The sequence below is a fragment of the Mangifera indica genome, chromosome 19, assembly GCF_011075055.1.
Source record: "Mangifera indica cultivar Alphonso chromosome 19, CATAS_Mindica_2.1, whole genome shotgun sequence".
NCBI classification, from domain to species: Eukaryota; Viridiplantae; Streptophyta; class Magnoliopsida; order Sapindales; family Anacardiaceae; genus Mangifera; species Mangifera indica.
This window is the reverse complement of record NC_058155.1, coordinates 7,204,993-7,227,546: the sequence shown is the minus strand read 5'-3', so window position 1 is coordinate 7,227,546 and position 22,554 is coordinate 7,204,993. Positions and strand designations below refer to the sequence as shown.

Here is a 22,554-nt window from a genome sequence, read left to right as displayed (position 1 = left end):
CATTAACTAATTTACTTTTGCAACGAAACAAAATAGAAATTCATAAAATTCCACTAAAAAAGGAAAAAAAAACCATTAATAAATACATAACTAATGCACCAAACCCACAAAAATTACTGTCAATGAAAAATGAAAAAGGACAAAATTGCTAAATTATGCTAAACTACATAATTTAACCCACAAAAATCTTTGATCATATTAATCCAACCCCAAAAAAAAAAAACCTTTGAAAATATATATTATCAAATTTGATATAACGAAACCTAACCTATCTTCCTGTCATAATGTTGATAGTACCAATGTTCGATGAAACTATTTGCTGGATTTTCTTCTGAACGAGAAAATAACCTGAAGCAAGCGACTAAACACTTTTGTGGGAAATGTGGAAGCAAGCGACTAAAAACTTTTGTGGGAAAAAAATGAAAACACTTGCATATATATATTTCCAATCAAGCAAAACGTTCCAGTGAATTATTGAGACATGACAACCAGTGAATTATTAAAGTAAATGGACTATTCATGTCAGTGAATTATTCATATATATTTTTTAGGATACTCCACGTTCATGCATTCCTTAATAAAATTATGTACTATTCATGTCAATAATTCAACTTTATGTCAGGATTCATTATTTCATTTGGAAATATTTTTTAAAAAACTCTGCATAATAGTAAAGATTCAAAAGAATAATTAAAGGGTGGGAAAAAGGGTTGGCGATATGCAATAAAAAACCAAAAGGGTTGGACACCAACCTTAAATAAAATAAAACGCCAACCGTTTTATACACCATCAACCTTTTGGTTTACACAAGGGTGGGCCCACCCTAAATCCTTGCTAAATTTTATTGTAGAAGCATGAATGAATATTGCAGAAGAATCTTGCAAAGAATAAATTGACTTGCAGGGATGAATTTTAGCAATAGTATTCACGTGAAACATGTCTTAATATTATATTATATATATATCACACTTATATTAAACATACCACAAAGAGAGAGAGATCTCAATTTCATTGAGCAATCGGCCGATGAAACTTGTTGGATTTGCAGAGACAAAATAATGGCAGGACAACAGGTAAGGTTTATAAAAACCTTAGCATAAATGTATCTGTATTATATTGTACCAAAATTATATCAATTTGGATTCATTCTAAATCACTTGAATTAATTCTATCGGAATTCAATTAAGTAAATCAACATATTGTTAAATATTGCAATTTTCATAATATTGTTGATTAGCCAATTGGTTAAATTTTAAAATAGAAAAAACTGTTAGAAAACTAATTTAGACTGGAAAGATTTGGAAAAAATAAGGGGTTGGCGACGCCTTATTATTGAATTTTGTCTTAATTTATTTATATTTTAAAAATACATTTTTTATTTTAGCTGAATTTATTTATATTTAAATTAAAATATATATTTTGTTTAAAGTAAATATTTATATTGTTATGCATATATTAATTATTATTATTTATTTGTTGGCCATACATAAGGTGAACATGTTGACTAAGGACTACTATCTAAACTATAAGATGAATTCAGTGCACAACCTTTTCACTCATCTTGGTGTCATGTATGAAAGATATTATGATTTAAAAGACAAGGACATAAAATTAACTGAAAATGAGAGGATATCTGGATTAATAAGGTCATTACCAGATTATAAGACTTCAATAATTTATGATCTTGTTTGAGATAAAAAATTCAAGAATTATTGGCAATGTGTGGATGAATTACAGCTCGCTGAAGAACGCAAAATTGTAATTAATATAAGAAAGTTAACATTTTTCTCTATTTTCCCAAATCAACAAAGTGCGAGACATGTAGGCTATTGCAAGCATTATAATAACTTTATCTTAGATAAAGTTACTCATAATATTATTAGAGATAGAGAAAATGTCTTTTCTCAATCTGATTAGTGGAGATCGAATTCTTATAAATATAGAGAGTGTTTGATTATCAAGATGCCTTGTTTTAGATTGTACAAATCTCAAGCCAAGGATGGTTCGGAAGTTGGTCGTAGTAATTGAATTTCATGACCAAATTATGAAAATGTTGAGCTCCATATTGATATAATATAATATATTTTATGGTTAAAATAAGAGTTGTCATCAATGTCAACCCTTGGCGCTAACGCCAAGGGTTGGCGTGCTAACCCTTATATATATAATATTATAATATAATTATAATTATATAATACATAACGCCAAGGGTTGGCGATGACGCCAACCCTTATATTTATAATATTATATTATATTATAATATAATTATAATATATTATAATATATTATTATTATAATATAATTATATATTATATAATATATAATATATTATATATTATTTATAAAATATTATATATATATATATAATGGTTAAAATAAGGGTTGGCTTTGACACCGACCCTTATTTCATCTTTAACGCCGTTTGTTTTTTTTTTTTCAGTTAAATATCAAGATTTTTTTTCTTTTTTATGTTAAATCCTTAAATGTCAGTTTTTTATTTTTTTTAGTTAAATACTACTAAATGATCTTTTTCGATCGTCATTTCTTTCAAGGTATAAAGTGGATATGATTGAGTTTTTGTGGGTTGCTTTTTTTTTTTTAATTCTTACTTTGAATAATTCTTAATCTGAAGAATTCAGTTTTTTCCTTACTTCTTTTATTTTTGAAGATGAGAAAGAAGAGAGAGTATCTCTCTACATTATTCGTTTATCACTTGAAAGATGAGAAAGAAGAGATAAAAAGTTATAGAGAAAAAGAGAAAGAATCTCTGCATAAAAGATTAAAGAGAGGTATTTTGAGAAAATTGATTATTGTTATGGTATATTTGTTTAAACTTTAGGATGGATGACATTTATGTATACACAGATTAAAATAAGAGTAAAAATTTCAATTTTCCTTTAGTTTATATCTACCCCTATTTGCCTTGACATTATTGAGTAACAATTTTATTTTTTAAATGAAAAAATAATCATATAATTAAAAGGTTTAGGCGGCCACGCCACGCCATACATCTTTTAAAGGCTCTCCTTAGGGAAAAACATAATAAAAACGCAACCCATCTAAATTGAAGTGCTTTTCCAACGTCTAAAGCAGAGTTAAAAAGCTATAAAACCACTCCCTTCTGCTTCTTTGCTCTTTCTATCTCTCTCTCTCTCTCTACGTTGGAAAATGCGAAAGTGTTTTTGCTTTCTGTTGGAATTCCAAAGGAACTCTCAATTGAAGGTAACGAATTGTGTCTCCCATTTCTTTCTTTCTTTCAATTCTCATACTTGTTCCATTAACACTTCTCAAAACCAATTTGTTCTTTCTTCTTCATCTTTTTAGATGGAGAATTGGTCATCCGTGTTTGGCTTTTGTGTTTTTCATCAGGTTTCTTTGAGATTTCGTCGCCTACAGAAATAAGTAAAAGCAAATTCTTCGTCTCAATTCTCTCGGTAAGTTCTCAAACATCAAACGAATCTTCTTAAATTTCTAATAATAAGAGCACACAGTTCTCACAATCGTTACAACTGCAACTCTGAATTGTCTTCTCCTATATATATATATATATATTCCAGCAGAAATGACCTAGTAAGAATTAAAAAGCAAAAGTGAAAGGAGTTTTTACATGGCAGAATGTGGTAAATAATGGTTATGGAAATACAGCTAGGAAATTCTGTATGTGTGTGAGGAACAGCTAGGAAATTTAATAGGTGGGAGTTAATTTGGCAAATTGGGGCGGCGTTTCTTGATTGTTGCAGAAGGCAATCTGCAAATAATTGTAAGGCTATGAGTTGTTACAGTACAGGGGTGGTGGATGGAAACGGGCGATGCCTGAAGGTATCTGTCTTTGGTGATTACTGGGACTGTAAGGATACGGGTGATGTACGGTCATATTTGTTAAAGTTGGAATCTAATTTTATTTAGAGAAATTGAAATTTTTAGTCTTACTTTAATCCGTGTATATATATATGTCACTTTTTTCAAAACTTAGACAAATATACCACAACAGTAATCTACTTTTTCAAAATACCCTCTTAAAATGCCTTATACAAAGATTCTCTTTTTTTCTTTGCAATTTTTTCCTTTCAAATGAGAATCTATGCAAAGAAATCCTCTCTTTTTTTCTTTGCAACTTTGGAATTGTACTGTAAAAAATAGAATAAGTACTCCAAAATGGAGTCAGTGTTTCAAAAATAAAAGAAAGAAGAAAAAAACTAAAAAGTGAAACAGATTTTAAATTAAGAATTATTCAAAGTAAAGATATAAAATAAAAAGAGCAACCCATCAAAACTCGATTATATCCACTTCATACCTTATATTAGACCCTAATTATTAGGATAATCAAAAAAAATTATTTAATAAGATTTAACTAAAAAAAATAAAAGATTAACGTTTAATTAAAAAAAAAATTGTTACTGAAAAAAAAAGTTACTGCAAAAAAAAAAAAAGGTTTAAAAGGGTTGGCGTGGGGTTGGCGTAACCTTGCTTTTTTTTAAAGGGTTGGCAAATAAAGCCTTTAACCTTGCTTTTTTTTAAAAGGGTTGGCGTACCAACCCTTTTAAAATAAACCCTTTAACCTTGCTTTTTCTAAAAGGGTTGGCGCAACCTTGCTTTTTCTAGAAGGGTTGGCGCAACCTTGCTTTTTTTTAAAACGGTTGGCGTGCCAACCTTTTAAAATAAATCCTTTGACCTTGCTTTTTCTAAAAGGGTTGGCGTACCAACCTTTTTAAAATAAACCCTTTAACCTTGCTTTTTTTTAAAGGGTTGGCCAGGCGCCCACCCTTTTAAAATAAAAAAAGGCTGGCTCATTTTAAAAGGGTTGGCGTCTCTTTTTTTAAATTTGTGCTATTATAAATAATTTTTTAAAAAATTTTAAATGCTTCAAGATGGAATAATATACTGACATAATGTTAAATAATACGTCAAGATAGAATAATGTATTGTTATGTTTTCAGTAAGTATAATGAATATATATAAATAAAAAATGCATCAATATGAAATATTACAATGATATATATGAATAATTCATTGACATAAATAATGTATTTACTTTAATAATTCACTAACAAGTAGAGGAGAATATATTCCTCATGCTCTCCTTCTTACCTTTCATGTGAAAGTTTTGCTTGCTTCCATATATATGTGCAAGTTTTGGCAAATTTTTTTTTTGCCAAAAATGTTTGGTTGCTTATTTCCATATTTTCTCTAAAAGTATTTGATTCTGCATAGATCATCGGATTGTTTTCTCGTTCACGAAGAAAATTCAACAAACAACTTCATCGATCACTGATACTATCAACGTAATGGCAGAAAGACAGGTTAGATTTTGTTATATCAAATGAAAGTAGAAATATATCATATCAAATTTAATTTTGATCTAAATTCAATGTAAATTGAATTTTAATTTAGTCCGAATTTAAATTAATTTGATTTGATTGGATTAATTTGAAATTTGGTCTGAATTTAAATTAATTTGATTGGATTAATTTGAAATTTGGTCCAATTTAAATTAATTTGAAAAAATTGGATTAATTTGAAATTGAAATTAAAATTAATATGAAATTGTTCAAATTAATTTGAAATTGGGTGAGTAGCGTACCATGGTTGGCGATTTCGCCAAGCTTTGTCAGGCAGAATATTTCACTAATATGAAAGTAAGCAAAACTTCCACAAGAAATAAAGATGAAGAGAACCAACTTTTCCAAAAGAATAATGTATGACAAGATAAACAAAAATATTAAAAAATTAGAGTGAAAGCACAACATGCATTTTATTATTGTTTGTAGTTCAGTAGATTTTATTATGGGAAATTGAAATTTGATTATTGTCTGCTGGTGATTCAAATCTAAAATGTAGCTTAAATGATCAAAAATGATAATTTTACATCAAATATTATGAACACTCAAATTTTTTACTTTTTTTTATGAAAAATGACGTCATGCATATTAATTCACTGATAATCTATTTTTTTTTATTCTAATGTTACATTAGCTAATGTCAATTATGTTAATTTAATAATGATAATCTAGTTTGTTTCATTAATGTAATTTAATGAATTAATATATATTTTCAGACATTTGCAATCAACTACCAAGAGGGGGCATATAGATTCCATGATGCATACAGATTCCGAGTGCACATGTCACTTCGGACAAAGATGGATATTATGACTATAATTAGGAATAAACTAACATTTACTCAGAGAGCCATTTTTCGGACAACCTGTTTTGGACACTTATTAGATTTCACGGAGCCACGATTCAGTGCCATATTTATTCAAGCGATGTTATTTCGTATGATCAACCGCGGGAACCCAGACAAAGAAATATGGTTCAGAATAAATGGTGTTGAATTTCGATTCAGTCCTGTTGAGTTTGCACTAGTCACTGGTCTGATTTTTGGGGAGGACATGGATGTGTCCAATTACGTTAATTGCACGGAGACGCCTCGATTGAGAGAGGAATACTTCCCGAACATTCACAGGTTGTTATCCCATGGGGAGATCGAGCAAGCATTCAACAATGAAATTTGGGGAGACAATGATGACGACGCAGTGAAGTTCGCGGTCTTATATTATGCATTTACAGGATTATTAGGGGCAGACAACAGAACCAAAATACCTGATCATTTTTTGCATTTAGTGGATAATTTAGATGCATTTAGTCGATACCCATGGGGAACACTGACATGGAATAAAACAGTTGACTCAATGCGGAAAGGTATCCATAACAAATATCAGTATTGTGTTGAACATTACCCCCCATACACAAGTCCGCTTCCACTTCTCAGTTACAGTATTTTAGGATACCCGATTGCTTTTCAAGTAAGTATCATATAATAGATAAAGTTTATATTCATACCGACTATTGTAAATACTAACTATAAATGTTATATATTGTGTAGTATTGGATTTATGAGACGATTCAAAATCTATCGCCTTATATCCGTCTGGAAGTAAATGATCGAATCCCCCGTATCTTGAAATGGAAAACAATTGTACTACCTACATGGGATGACATATTAATACTTTGGGACGCTCCTCCGGTAAGTTGCTCATTTATATTTTATTATTTCATTTTGTATTTCATTAATTTTTATAAATTTCCTTTATGTTCCAGGAGGGGATTACAACTACATTACATCCGACCGAGACTGAGCGTTACTCTGAGTGGTATATTCGAGCTTTAGAGTTTATGGGAGAAGATACACCATCGACATCATCAGATGACGAGTCTATAGATTCAGACAATGATGATGACATCCAGTCGAATCATTCTATTCCTTTTCAGATAGCCCCTAGAGGGTCTTCACAGTCTTCCACCGCTTCCTTACGAATATCTTTATCACGAGGTGCCAGACCCGTTATTCCTCTGACGTCTCATATTAGACAGACATCCCCTTCACATGTGTCATCCTCTCGCACTGGACACCCCCGAGAGTCACATAGGGCCTTTGATAATGTACGTGTTTTCCCTCCACAAATGTTTACTTCTCGTGGCTCTCATCCTCAAGAGCACCAGATGGACGAGCTTGTAAGACACTCGATCCATGGGACATCGTACAGTGATGTATCATATGACCGTCTTCAACAGATCTTAACAGAACATGGAAGAGGCATAAGCTCTCAGATACAACAACAATTAGACCAGCACGCTGTAATGATGCGTACGGAGTGGGAGAGACAGTTATCAATGTTTCGTGAGGAGATGCAATCACATTGGCAACAACAAACATCGATATTTCATAAGGAGATACAGGATCAACGACAACAACAAACATCGATACTTCGGGGGGAGATGCAAGAACTCCAAACATCATTAAATAATCGAATTGCAAGACTTGAGGATTCTTATGTTCAGGCATCAAGATCAATACCGGTTATTATCCACCATACTTAATTTTTATTTCCTCTTACACTGTTATAAATAATGATAAGCATAAATTTTTGAACTTTTTTCAGTTGGATGACTTATCGGATAATAATGTCCGACAACAAGTGCAGGACCAACCAATCACTATTCAGAAGTTGACAAGAACTAAAAAAGTGTGAGCATTCAGGGAAATAGTTGGTAAGTCTATTCATAGATCCAACAAAGGCAAAAAAGAACAAACAACCCATACCTGAGGACCATTATTTGGACTTGCGATTGGCTAAGGCCTATTCAGAGTTCTTATTATGGTATCATCATGTATCAGGTAATGGCACTCGACATATCTTCCTTGGGGGACCAACTGGAATGACTACCTATATACACAAATTATGATGGACCCAAATTGTAACACCAGGGAAATGGTTAAAAAACATGGTATGTACCCTTCTTTTATATTTGTTCATATTAGTTATCACTTTCAACTTATGATGTAATTTATTTGTATACACAACACATCGAACATTTAATAGGAATACTTTGTAAATCTTTTTCAAATGATAACTGAATGACTGTTTCAACCCAGTTCGTTGGACTTCTCCCATAGTACTATGATGAGTTTAAACGGTTAGATGCAAATATGGAATGACCTATATTTTTCTTACATCAAATTAATGGCATCTCACATCAACAGTCAACTGAATTCTTTCGGCCATAGAGTAGTATTGACAATGTGGTGTACAATTGTAAGTTGTTTATGATATATTTGATTATTGGTACTTATTTCTCTTCATTGGTTGGCAAGTATTCATTCCCTTCAACATTGACAATCAACATTAGATGTATGGCGTATTAGATATCAACAATTGGAAGTTGTATGTATACGACTCTGCCTAATATACCACTAGCTTAGAGAGGGTGAAGAAGTTAATGATCCCATATAGGACACTGACACACCTAATGAAGGCGAGTAATTTCTATACATCAAAGAGAATTCAATTGCTAGTTATTCCGCTGACATTACAATACAAGTGTATTCGTGATATGCCAAAACAAGATGTAGGAAGCCGAGACTATTACGTTTTTTTACTTATGTTTGCGGAATATCTTGCCTGAGATCGGCCATTTAATTTCACAGTGAAACATTTCAGGAGGTTAAAAAGTGCGTGGCTAAAACCATATTCCAAGGAAGGGCCTTCACTAAGTATTTAGTGTTTATGAGTTTATTTATATGTTAGCAGACTTTACTTAATTGGTTGTATTTATTAAATTCAATTAGATTATGAAAATGTAGACTTTGAGGAATTTGATTAAGGTATGGGTGGGCGGGCATGCATATGGATTGTATGTCATTTTGTTATTGTTTGAATTATGTATTTTATTATTGTTTTATTAATATATGGTATAGGCAAAAAATCAAATATATACATAAATTGATAGGCTAACAAATAAATATTGTGATAATTGCATTCTACTATGTTGATCCATTGTCATCGCGTACAAGTAAGAGTTTGAACATAAAAAATCAAAACATTAAAATTGGTATAAAACCCAATAGATAAATTACATAAAATTAAACATGTAATATACAATTGAAATTATAATATCAGACGCAATCAGAACATTAACCATGATAACTTATTCGGTCGTATGGGTTGCACCGTGACTACGACGACCTCGGCTTCATCGATTACTTAGTGTGTAGGACGAGTCAACCACAAGCACTAGATCTAAACTTTGACATTTCAAACGAGTATGACTAGGTTAATGATATTGGCTGCAGTATTGTTGTCGAACTTCCTCTCCTTGTGAAGGTTTTCTTATATGATTGGAAGGACGATCAGACCTTCGTTGCTCTCTTACTAGAGGATAAATCGCAGACATATTTGATGATGCCCAAGTTGATTGATCCCTTAGTGGATTAATATCTTCTTTGTACACCCTATATAAATATTTAATAGAGTAATATGTACTGACCCAACCTACACAGTGTGACAGATTATTATATCTTGCTATAGTTGCATTATGTGCACACAAAATTTGGGAATGTTGAAATTTTCCACAATCACACGTTCGATATAGAAGATTCATGATGAACACTTGTTGCCATGAATCATGAACTTCATATTATTGCATGTTAATTGGTTTAAAAACCATGTTAGTATATTTGAACACATATCGAGCAAACTTGTCCTCAACTTATGGCGTTAACGAGTGAGATCTCTCACCTACAAAAAACAACTAAAATAAATGCAATGAAAAAACAAAAACATCATTAAAATTTTAGTTATACAAACTAGCCATGTTTCGCCTATTGAAAAACCAATGTTGCATTGTACTTCGAAGAAACTTAACCAATATGGTGATAGGCATAGCGCTAGCAGTCCGTGTCAAAGCATTGAAGGATTCAACAATATTGGTCATCATAATATTGTACCGCTATCCTCCAAAGTGGGCACGCACCCATCTTTTATATCCAATGTTGGTCAAATAGGCTACTGCAGTGGGATTTACTCTGACAATTCTACTCATAGCAGTTTGAAAATCTGTGAGGTGATATGTCTTAGTAGCTTTCCAAAATAATCGTTCAATATGTTTAGTTTTTTTGAATTACGAACGTTTGTTTTCCTTTATATGATAATTACAAAACCCATGACAAGCATGAGACATTATGTTTGCGACCGACGTACTTATTGAATGATGGTGATTAGAAATAATAGTTAAATCTAGCAAATCACCAATGCACATGTTAAGGTATGTCAAAAAAGGCATCCATATATCTATTCCCTTTTTGTGCCCAATATTGAATGCCAGTGGGTAAATTTGATTATTACCATCCTTCACAACAACAATGAAAAAAGATCTAAGATACTTTTCCTTTAAGTGTGAAGCATTAATGCATATCATCGGGCAACAGAATTGTTGGAACCCTTTTATAGAACACCTCATACACATGAAAAAAAACTTGAACCTATTTTTCGGATCGATATCAATACGTGTCACAGTTTTTGGGTCATCTTAAACTCCAAATTATGATAATACTCATGTAATATACTGAAAGACTCTTCCAGAGATCTTTGTAATGCATTTTTTGCATATGTTTTAGCACGTCATACTTGTGTGTAGGATATGTCAATTATGTACCTATCTGTCATGTTTGAAATAATTTCCTTTGATCGATAAATGCAATCAATCATAAACATTGATTTAAGTATGTTCCCTAATGATTTTACACTAGCTTGTCTATAGTGTGGTAATATTTGATCCCGCAAACAAGTGTGGGTCTTGTCCACATGTCGTAAGACATAATAGTCTCTGTCTTGCTCTCTCGTTGCTTGTGCCAACATTTACATTATGGGTGTATGCATTTAAGCTCATACCATATGTTATTGGAGTGACCAACCTTCCATTAAATTCTTATCTCTAAGGCATATGCTCGAAATAATGCTCTCAATTCTACCTTGGAGTTATAAAAACCTATCACTTATAAATAGTTACCCCTTTGTGTTGCCCGATTACTAATATTTGCAATCTTAACATCAACAACAGGCTCAAGAACCTATTTAAATGGATTTGAATTAGGAATGTGACTTGGATCTGCTCCAATATTCATAAAGTCATGACATCTTATGCTACATTCAACCCCCTCGTTACAAGCATGACTTTGACTTCTGCCAACGTCTTGACTCGAAACATGCCCTCATCAAACCCTGAGAATTCTTTGTCGTCATCATCATCATCATCTTCCTCCTCCTTATTACCTTTTACTTCATAATCCTCATCCATGCCGTCATCATTATCATCATCAACACTATAATTTCCACCAAACTCTTGAAAACTTTGTAAATGTGCCCACTCATTTGTCAGATGATTTTTCCTTTCTTTCTCATGAATATCTTCGCCTTGTTGATTGTCTCTTCCATCAATTTGACTCTCGGTAACAAAAAGTTTTGTGTATCTTTGTGAACTTCTTGCTACAACTATCAAAAACTCCACATCAATATTGTCTACAATCTCTATCGGACCCATATCACTTAGTGTAAATTTGCACACATTTGACTGACTTCGATCGAGTCTTAGACGATAACTGATTCTTACAATGAATCCTTCAAAATCAATATTTGTGTCAATACACATCCCTCTCTCATTCCCACCAACATATCTTGCCACATTATCATCACCTTCAACCCATTGGCCTCCATAGCGAATCTTAAATGTAACTTTTTCCTTCATGACTAAAAATTAACCTAAAAAACATAAAAACTCCAAATTACACTATTTTACTATTTTTTCAAATTAAGCCTCAACTACAATACCAATGCAACCAAGCTTCATACATATGTATTTACAACACATTAAACTATCATATTATCAAGTGATGTACAAAAATTGATCAAGGCAAGACAATAAAAAACAGAAGAAAATGACAGTGGCAATTTTATAATTTTTTATGTAACTCTCTACCAAGACAAGGAAAACAATACACACATGAGCACCAAATTGGAATAAACAAACATAAAAAATAAAGGAATTGAGTGTAATGAAAGAAAACAAAAAAAAATTCACTAGGGCCTAGGGGGTTGGCGTTAACACCAACCTACTCTTCGTCTAGAATTTTTCCTGTCCTACATTTTGGTATTTTATAACCATTACTACAACATTAAACAATATTATAACAACTTTAAATAATAGAAGAACTATGAAATAATAACATTAAACAATCTAACAGCATAAAATCACAATAAAATTAAATTTTACATAAAGTTATGAATATGAATCTACCATATTTATTTCATTTTCAATTATTCATAAAGAAAACATATAACATACGGGCTTAAGTCAAGATTGACCTGAATGTTGATGATTTTGCTATGAAGTCTTTGCAACAGATGTTAATTCTTTTAATAAATTTAGCAATTTTCGCCTTTGCCTCCCTTGTGTCCAAGTTAAATATTTTATAATGGTTTTCTCATAGGTTTTATTGTTCAATCATGTGTCTTCTTCCATTAATATTTTATTTTTTCATGCTGTAGAGATTTCTTCCTCACTTGAAAGCTAAGGAAGAAGAGAGAAAAAGTTGCAGAGAAAAAGAGAGAATCTTTGCATGGGTCATTTCAAGAGGGGTATTTTGGAAAAGTAGAGTATTGTTGTAATATATTTGTTTAAGTTTTGAAATGAGTGGCTCATATGTATATACAGATTAAAATAAAGTTAAAAATTTCAATTTCTTTTTTATTTATGTCAACTCAAAACTCGTTTTGCACCGATGTGGGTGAATTTCTGTTGACACCCTTGGGGTGTATTTGGTTATAATGCATTAAAGGTTATTTTGGTAATTTATCTTTTGTTATTTATATTATTTTATTTGAGTTATAAATAATAAAATATTTTAGTAGTATTTTATTACTAATGATGATGTGACAGATAATATAAGGGGTAATCTGATTACTATCTTTATCTTATGAATTAAAAAATTATCAAGACAATCTTTACTTTATTATAATTATATCTTTATTTAGAGTAAAAATAATCTCATTTTTAATTAATATAACAAATAACATAAAAAAAATATTTTAGAATAATTATACCTCTAACCAAACACAATAATTATTTATATCTACCTAATTTATCAATTTTTATCAAACATAGTAATAATTTATACATAATAATCTTCAAAATAATATATCTTTAAAGTAATTTTTTAATTTTAATAATAAAATATTTCTCAATCCAAACACCCTCTTAAAATTTCATTTGAAGACTCCATTTATAACTAGTTTTGAAAACTAACATCAAAGCCCCAGCCGTAGGTATTAGACTTAGTCTTGTTAAGGGCAAATCTAGTAAGCCCTTCTAGTTTTTAGTGTATTTTTAAACATCCCTAGAGTTGGAGGAAACTTACTCTTTTCTCCTCTAATTACTGTTGCATTGATCTCCCCTTTGTTGGGGGAGATTAGCATAGTAAATAATTTAAGATCTCAAGAGAAATTGGTTATGTTTATAGTTTAACTTGTATAGGACTTAGTGATCGTTACTAAAATGTAGGGTGTTTTTGAAATTAAGAACAAGCCTCAGGGGATAAAAAAATTAACTCAATTATGTATACGCTGAATTTTGATTTCATTTGATTTGATTTTTATATTTGAGGGTCTAAGTTAGAAGTGTCAAATGAATTGGGTTGATCAACTCGAAACACAGGAAAATGGTCTGACTCAAAAGAATCCAACCCACTATTGTAGTGGGTCGAGTCTGGCTTAGACACAAACTTGACTCGATTTGTTACTATTTTCATAATAATTAAAAATTAATTAATTATTAATTATAATATAAAAACTTATTTTTTATTAAAATTAATGGATCAGTATGTTATTGTTGAGTTCGACCCGAACCATTACTATAGGGTCTAACTTGGTCTCATACATATAGGATCAAGACATGGACTTTATATTTTCATGGACGGATCTAACTTGTAAGACTTTTTATTGTACGGGTCTTAGACCCGCCATGATCCATTGCCACCTCTAAACTAAGTAATGTATATTCACATTGTCATAGATAGATGAAAGATGTCTATTATTTCTATTTTACAGGGAAGAAGAGCTTTTTCAAGAAGAACCAAAAACACAAAAAATATCTTTAGTTGCAATTAGCTGGGAACTTCAACATACTCTCTGAATTGAAAACATTATGGAACATATTTTACTATAAAGTATGTGTCTTCAAATCACAATGAAGTAACACCGCCCTTTCATAAAAGATTTTTCCCATTATGATTGTTACATTGTAATTTCTTACACCCCAAACATTTGTTTAGGTATATTCTTATACGAGTCAGCATTTGCAGTCATAATAAATGGATAGCTACACAGTTGTGAGTAAGCATACCTCCGATCTAGTAATCATCCAAAAATGTGATTAGATATTTTATTCTATAATAATGAGATGATTTCTTTAGTATCATCGAGATGATTTTTTTATTCTCCACATTTGTGTTATTAAAGGAAAAATATCTCTTCTTTCCCAATCAAGATAAAGTTGTTATTGTAAATATTATATTTTTATTTAATTAGAAAATGAATAAATCGTTATAATCATATTTGGATTAGACATATTAATATATTTATGTTTGAATGTAACTTCTCTTCTTTATTTATAAATATAAAGAACCAATACAAAGGAGAGAAAAACATTTAAGCAAGTTTATATAGAAACACTCTATTATCCTCGCATTCACATCTTTTCAAAATATTTCTCAATGTAAAACCAACAAATAACATTTTGTGGACATGTGTTTTCTAAATATCGGGTCAAACCACATTAAAAATTCATAATTCTCATATTTCTTTTACTTTATATTTATCTTGTATTGTACTGGATATTAGGGTTTATAATTGGATCTTTAATATCGCTAATGTAGTCTAACTCGCACAAAACTTTAAATACGTAAAGTAGTTGGTGATGAGAAATCTCATTGACAATTTGACACTAGAAGAAATATCATATTTGTATCTTATTATTATAGATCCCAATCAGTTGATCAATAGCTCATGGAAGATAGCATAGAAAATGCTCGGATAACCACACATCAAAGAAATCTAATAGTAGTTTTGGACCATCTTATTCCACTATTCCAATCAACCAATCTTAAATTCAAATATGCAACAATAGACACATAATTTTTCCCTAATTGGATCTTTATCACTAAAAGGACTTGTTTGCTAAAGGAGACAAAACTAAGAAAGCATCTACACCACTCCCAATAACCACTTGCTCTCACTGCCAACAAAAGCAATAGAGTATCATCAAACAGAGGATTCCTAATCCTCCCTAGCATGCCACACATACCAAACGTGTCAACTCTTAACAAAGACCCCCTTGATAAAGAAGACATCAAAATACTTTTGACTATGGGACACTAAATCATGCTCAACAAACCCAATACCCTAAGCTTAAAGCCATATCTCAAGATGCTATTAGGCCTAGCATTAGTTCAATAATTGTTGGTGGTAGGATAAGTAGTCCTAATTGCCTATCCTTAAGACCACTTGTGCATGACTAGTTGAATAGCTCTTGACTGAAGATGGTTAAATACACTTTAGTAAGTAATGTCTCTTGACTGAAGGAACAAACTTCCCTTCGATTAAATAATCTCTGCAATCCACTACCATGTATGAACTTCCCACTCGAATATACACAAGCAATGTAATTTGAGTCGTCAAGTTTGAGGGACAAAACAACAATCAATGGGTAACACCTATGGATGCACGAAGCATGCCTCCTATCAAAAGGATGGTGCCATAATTGGCCTCAACAGACAAACCAATTCCAGTAACCAAACTTTTAAGTTCGACAGATGTGACAACCTGAATACCTTTCGAGCTTCTTTTGGGAAAATGACCAAACATCCCCTTAATAAACGTCTCATTGGGAAACTCTATACATAGCCTGATATTCTCATGGTCAAAACCGACGAGTTAAACATCAAGGGTGAAAATCCTTTGCATTTACATGATGCAATCCACTTTATTAGCTCCCCATCTCTTGCCCTAGACCACCCAACTAACACTTCAACAACATGCAAGAGGAAATATAAAAGGAAAGTCGATAGAGATCAATAGCAAGACCTCATATAACCTCATGGCGTCGTCGCTGGTTGACTTTTCTCTCTCCCCCCTTTTTCAACACTGAAAATTAAAAGAAGAATGTCCTTGTCACTAGAGAAAGATGATTGTCTTCGTCTTTGGATGAAGACAACCTGTTTCTGAAGCTAAAAAATGAGAAGGAGGGAGAAGTTGACTGGTGACAGTGTCGAAAAAGGGAGGAAGAAAAATAAGAAAACCCTATGAGAACAATGCCAAGAATTTTCAAGAGAAAACACAATGAATTTCCCTTGACCTTAGGGCAATACTCCTTTGGCCCCAAAATCACAAAACTTGATAAATATAACTTGAAATTTTCAATTAGAAAGAATGCATGTACCTCTGTCAGTCACAAACAAAAGTAATTATCAGGGACGTAAATCCAGACAAATGATGGAAAAAGCAAATACTGGGAAATTGACAAGACAAAATTAAAAAGAAAGAAACAAAGTGAGAGTAGAAAACGTGCAAGGAATTCAAGCATCAACGCTCCCCCAACCCCTTTATTTCAAAAAGGCTCAACGTTATCCCCCATTTTCCAACTCTATTAATTTATTCAAGTCTGATTTTACCATATTTGGTCAATGGAATTATCAAATTTACCCTTAGTTAATTAGTAACTCATTCCAAATTAGAGAATAGTCACCTCAATGAAATTAACACTACCCCCGAGCAGTTATCAGCCCTTTTTAGAAAGGCTAAAAGGGTCATTTCAACTAAAGTTTGACCTTATTTTTTAAAATATATTTATGGTAGTTTAAAATATTGAATATTTATTTATGATCTAATTATTATTAAATTTTTCTGTTAAAGATAAAGATAAAATTGTTATTTTATTATTAATATTAAAAATATAAAACTTATTATATTTTCTTTTGTAAATTTAAAAAACTAAAAATTTTATCCCAATTTAAAGTTTTTTAATTTTAAAAAGTAATATCCCTTCTCAAAAGTTAGGATTTATTTTCAACAACTCTCCAACGATCATCTTTGGCCATTGATGACTTTTCTTTAAACGCAAAACCGTCGTCGTCCCTTTCAAAAGCAAGGCACTGTCTAGAATCATCTTTCACGAGAGTTGTTGAAAATAAACTCTACATTTTGGAAGAGAAATATTACTTTTCAAAGTTAAAAAACTTAAAATAGGGGATATTATTAATTTTTAAAACCTAGGAAGACAAATAAATTAATTTTATATTTTTTAAATATTAATGATAAAACGACGATTTTTTTTTCGTCTAAAAGAAAAATTTAACAACAGTTAAATTATAAATGAATGTTTAAATTTTTGAACTGTTATAAGTATGTTTTTGATATTAGATTAAAACTTAGGTGAAAAATGGTCTTTTGACCTTCTAAAATTATTGGAATTAACTATACTTAATTTTTAATTTAAAATTATTTAATTATATAATAATATATTATTTATTATTTATATATTCAATATGTATTTAAATATGTGCACACAGAATAATCAAAAATTCAATTCCAAAACAATAAAAATAAATCATTATTATGGAACAATGGAGGATGCAGCAACGCAAGCCAAATATTCTCCTCTACCGGATGTGCTATAAAATTAAATGGCAATAATACCCTTTGACCGTGAGTGGAGGCAATGATGTGTGTTTTCCGGAAAACACGGGGTAAAATTGACATATTGACGACAGAGTGGGAGTCAAGAGCAATTGGGCCCACTAGGAACTCATCATCATACATCACTGCTTGCATGGGACCTACCACCAATGATGCGCTCAAACAAAATGGACAACATCAAGAATGCTGTGTGCTCCTTCTTATCCCATATTTTGCTTTCTTTTCATAAATTAAATAATTTTCTGTTAATTATTTTTCTCTCCAAAAATACAAAAAAATTTCATATTAAATTTGAATTTTTAATCAACCAAATAAAAAAATAATTCCACACTTTTTCTTTCTCTAAAATAAATATATTAAATTATCAGATTGATAACTTTTTTATTTATTTATAAACAAGAATTGATTCAGTTTGAAATTGTGAAATGACAGTAATATCCTCAAACTTTACAAAAGTCAGTCACTATTGAAAGCGGTTTCGATTTTAGACAAATGGTATGCAATGGAACCATCTACACAACTTTTTTCCTATTTTCTTTTAATTTTTGCAAAATAGCCATTGAATTTCTTCCCTTCTAAATCACATCAGCATATCAGCCATCACTTTGTTCACAATCACACGTGGCATCACACGCGCTGCTAATCTTCCCTCCTTGCCTTGCCTTGTTTATTTTATACTCTCTCTATCTCTCTGCTTCAGCAATCCATCTTCTTCATTTTGCCCAACAATTAAAATTAAAAGGTATGATCAAAGCCTCCATCATCTTCTTTCAATTCAAAGCTTGCTTAATTTTAGTTATCGATGTATTTTCTTTTACTAATAGAGTTGTGGTTTCAGTTCTTTTTGTTCTGAATTTTAAAAATAATAACTTCGTTGTTTCTTTCACTAGAATCGTTGTTTTTGGTTTATATTGAACGAAAGTAAATTCTTTGTGCTTGTTTTTATCGTAGAATCATTTTTGTTCAATTAATCATAAAGAAGAGATTTTTACAGCATCTTTTCAAAATTGAACGAACTTGAGCAGTTTTTTTTTTTTTCCTTTAATTCGATTAAATGGGTATGATCTTTGTTGTCACGCATGAATTTTTGTGGATGCTTGATTTTTTTAATGTCTAGAAATTTATTTAGTTTTGTTTGTTTCAGTAATCTATGCGTTTTTTTTTTTTTTAATTTTTGAGTTATATAATACCAGACTTGATCAGATGAGTTGTTTTAATTAGCTACGCCTCACATTTCTGGTTCTGCAAAGTATTTATGCTGTCGACACCTGGAGGTTTTTCTATTATTATTTGATGTCTTGGTATTTGTAATGAACTTATCCAATTTCTCTCTTTTTCAGCGCTAATACAAATATTTGTGAACAAGGCGGTGTTGTGTCAAGTCTTGAGAGGAATAAAATGGTTGGTGAAGCAACAAACTTATGGAGTGAGGAGCTGAACCTGTGCTTTGAGAAGTTGATGATGATTGGTGGCAAAAATAGTGGGGTTGTGAAGATGGACGGTTCGGCCATCACTGAGTGGAAAGATATCCCCATGGAGCTCTTGTTGAGGATCGTGTCACTTGTTGATGATCAGACGGTCGTCAGGGCTTCTGGGGTTTGTTGCGGGTGGAGAGATGCCATTTGTTCGGGCCTTACCCATCTATCCCTCTCTAGGTATTTGCCCTTTTACCTTCTTCAAGATTTTTCTTATATTAATTTTATTTTGAAAAGTAATGAAACTGGACTGATAATCATGTATAATAAATTCCACTGTTAAGAAATTATTATGGAGATTGTCTTAATACTCCATCTGTTTGTGTTACAGGACTATTTTCCCATTTCCAGGACGTACTGTTCTGGCACTGTTATATAGATTTCAACTTCCTAGTAGCGATCTTTACTTAATTGGAGAACCTAAAACCGTTACTTGGGTTTTGCTTCTGATTCTTGTTGAAGTTTCTTTGCGGATACAGTTTCTATGAAAAATTACACAGCAGTCTGGCAATCTAATTGTTCTGTTGAAATTCAGGACCATATATAATTTTTTATCTTTTCAGGCTCTTTAAGTGCTCTTAAATTGTAAGGGCTCCTATAACAAAGTTGGTTTCTTTTAGTTCTTAATAGAAAGGCTCAGAATACTAAATTCTGGAGTAGTTTCTATCAGTTGACTTCAGTGCACATTTCATTTTTGAGTTTTTGATAACACATTCCTAGTTGTATCTTTATGACTGCCAAAAATTGTTGTTCCCCTAGTTTAATTTCCTTCGACAAGTGCCTTGCTACATAGTGTTTATGTTACTTGCAGGGGACTTTGATAGCCTCTTTACACATTAGTTTGGCCTTCACAGAAATGAAAAAATTTTGCTTGTGGTTCAGCAGTGGGTTGGTTGCAGGTGGATCAATCTTGAGTGGATACTCAAATTCAATAAGATGCTGCTAGATTCTCTTCAGAATCTTTTGGCAACATCTTTATGAATTCTTGAGAAATTATCATGATTTGATGGCTAGGTGAAGTCTTGATTTAATTTGTGTTAACTGTGTCTTCTTTCCTTATTTTGATCTCATTGGTTATTTGTATATAATTCTATGTAAATGATTTTTATGCACGTCTTTATGTATGTTTCCATTGTATATGTGTGTGTTTAAATAAGAAACAAAATCTTTTATGTTTTGTGCATCCTCTGCTGAGAAATTTCTGAATATTTCACTTTCTAATCACTTATTTTCAGGTGCAAGAAAAACATGAACAATTTGGTTCTGTCTCTTGCCCCAAAATTCACAAAACTGCAAACTCTGGTGTTGCGCCAAGATAAGCCACAACTTGAGGATAATGCAGTTGAAGCTATTGCAAATTCTTGTCATGATTTGCAGGACCTGGACCTTAGCAAAAGCTTCAATCTGAGTGATCACTCCTTGGGTGCCTTGGGTCATGGTTGTCCTAATCTTATTAAACTCAATATCAGTGGGTGTACAGCTTTCAGTGACCATGCTCTTGCATATCTCACAGAGCATTGTCAGAAACTAAAAATTTTAAATCTCTGTGGGTGTGTAAAAGCTGCAACTGATCATGCATTGCAGGTATAATAATTTTTTTACTTAAAATGTTCTATATGCTTAATATGACGTGAAATGGCTCTGTAAATTTGAATTAATTATTTGCAGGCTATTGGGCGTAACTGTAGTCAGTTGCAGTCTTTAAATCTTGGATGGTGTGAGAATGTTGGGGATTTAGGAGTTATGAGTTTAGCATATGGATGCCCAGATCTCAGATCCCTTGACTTGTGCGGCTGTGTTGACATAACAGGTATTTCATGTGTTGATGATTATTTGGCTTCTTAGAAACTGTTTTGGGTTAATCGTGATTATTTGTCAGGTTATTTTGGTTAAATCTCATTGTCAGACTTGATTAAACTTTGGTATCCTTACCATGAGATTTCACTGAACAACTTGTGCATGGTTCCTTTCTTCTAGAAAGGGAATTAAGCTAGTTACTTGATTTTGGTCTTGTCCTTTATTTTCTGCATTGTCAATTTTGCTACCATTGAAACTTTTTGTTAACTGTTTTTCCTGTTGGAAAAAGCATGATTGCCCAATGACAACAGACACCAGACAATGCTTTGATTTTTCTCTGGTTTAGACCTCTGCATTGATAGTTTGAAGGGAGACATTGCACAATATTGTCTCATGTTTGGTTTAATGTAAATTGTTATACAATAGACAATATCATAAACAAAATATTGTAGATGATATAGAGATCGATAGACCAACTTTGATTTCATAAGTGTGGTGTGACAATGGCTGCTTTTTTTATCTGGAGTTGATTTTGCTATATCTTGGCCTATTTCAGATGACAGTGTGATTGCATTGGCAAATAGGTGTCTCCATCTGAGATCCCTTGATTTGTACTATTGTCGCAACATCACAGACAGAGCAATGTATTCGCTGGCCCAAAGCCGAGTGAAGAACAAACCTGCCATGTGGGAATCCATGAACAAAAGTAGGTATGATGAGGAAGGGCTTAAAAGTCTCAACATTAGCCAGTGCACTGCACTGACTCCTTCAGCTGTTCAGGCATTATGCGATACATTTCCTGCTCTCCATACCTGCTCCGGGAGGCATTCCCTTGTCATAAGTGGGTGTTTGAATTTAACTTCTGTGCATTGTGCCTGTGCTGTTCAGGCACATCGTGCAACAAACTCTATTCCTCACTCAGCTCATTGAATCGCAGCACACGGTAGGCCCAGGAATGTCAAGTCACCTTGATTGAGGCCTAAGAGGGAGAATAATGCGCCCTGTATTGTGCATATGGTTGTGTGGAAAATTAGGACTTTGGCTTTTTCTTTTATCTTGTTTTGTTCAAAGCTATGTGTTGGACGGCTATGGCTTAAATGTTGAGGAAATATGAGCCTTGTGTTAGTGCAGGCTACATAAATATTCCGAAATCATTGTGTTGAAATTCTGATTTTGTATATGGAAAAGTTGCAGGCT

General features: G+C 32.0%; 2 protein-coding genes across 5 annotated transcripts; both read left to right on the top strand.

The window, feature by feature from the left end:
• The first annotated feature begins 3,065 nt into the window (after positions 1-3,065).
• On the top strand, positions 3,066-9,219 carry LOC123202766. 4 transcript variants are annotated; one of them, XM_044618884.1, is made up of 8 exons: positions 3,066-3,222; positions 3,370-3,434; positions 5,212-5,300; positions 6,056-6,805; positions 6,886-7,026; positions 7,101-7,859; positions 7,943-8,051; positions 8,179-8,436. In XM_044618884.1, the coding sequence occupies exons 3-7, from the start codon at positions 5,286-5,288 to the stop codon at positions 8,030-8,032; spliced, it is 1,755 nt and encodes a 584-aa protein (XP_044474819.1). In that variant the 5' UTR covers positions 3,066-3,222; positions 3,370-3,434; positions 5,212-5,285; the 3' UTR covers positions 8,033-8,051; positions 8,179-8,436. The 4 variants fall into 4 exon arrangements, 2 of the variants coding, with proteins under 2 accessions (XP_044474819.1, XP_044474818.1); XR_006499055.1 differs by adding an exon at positions 8,656-9,219 and having other exon boundaries at positions 7,943-8,288; XR_006499056.1 differs by adding an exon at positions 8,437-8,637 and having other exon boundaries at positions 7,943-8,288.
• Positions 9,220-18,671: 9,452 nt separating this feature from the next.
• On the top strand, positions 18,672-22,508 carry LOC123203241 (F-box protein SKP2A-like). Its single transcript, XM_044619521.1, has 5 exons — positions 18,672-18,827; positions 19,426-19,740; positions 20,796-21,144; positions 21,229-21,370; positions 21,914-22,508. Exons 2-5 carry the CDS (start codon positions 19,484-19,486, stop codon positions 22,285-22,287), a joined length of 1,122 nt encoding a protein of 373 aa, XP_044475456.1. The 5' UTR covers positions 18,672-18,827; positions 19,426-19,483; the 3' UTR covers positions 22,288-22,508.
• The last annotated feature ends 46 nt before the right edge of the window (positions 22,509-22,554 follow it).

What these genes read in the sequence shown, in the direction of transcription:
- LOC123202766 (XM_044618884.1), top strand. An exon ending in TACTTTGGGACGCTCCTCCG is followed by an intron (nt 7,027 to 7,100) that starts GTAAGTTGCTCA and finishes TTTATGTTCCAG; the next exon opens with GAGGGGATTACAACTACATT. An exon ending in AGGCATCAAGATCAATACCG is followed by an intron (nt 7,860 to 7,942) that starts GTTATTATCCAC and finishes AACTTTTTTCAG; the next exon opens with TTGGATGACTTATCGGATAA.
- LOC123203241 (XM_044619521.1), top strand. Translation starts at nt 19,484, where the DNA reads ATGGTTGGTGAAGCAACAAACTTATGGAGTGAGGAGCTGAACCTGTGC. An exon ending in ACCCATCTATCCCTCTCTAG is followed by an intron (nt 19,741 to 20,795) that starts GTATTTGCCCTT and finishes ACTTATTTTCAG; the next exon opens with GTGCAAGAAAAACATGAACA. An exon ending in CGGCTGTGTTGACATAACAG is followed by an intron (nt 21,371 to 21,913) that starts GTATTTCATGTG and finishes GGCCTATTTCAG; the next exon opens with ATGACAGTGTGATTGCATTG.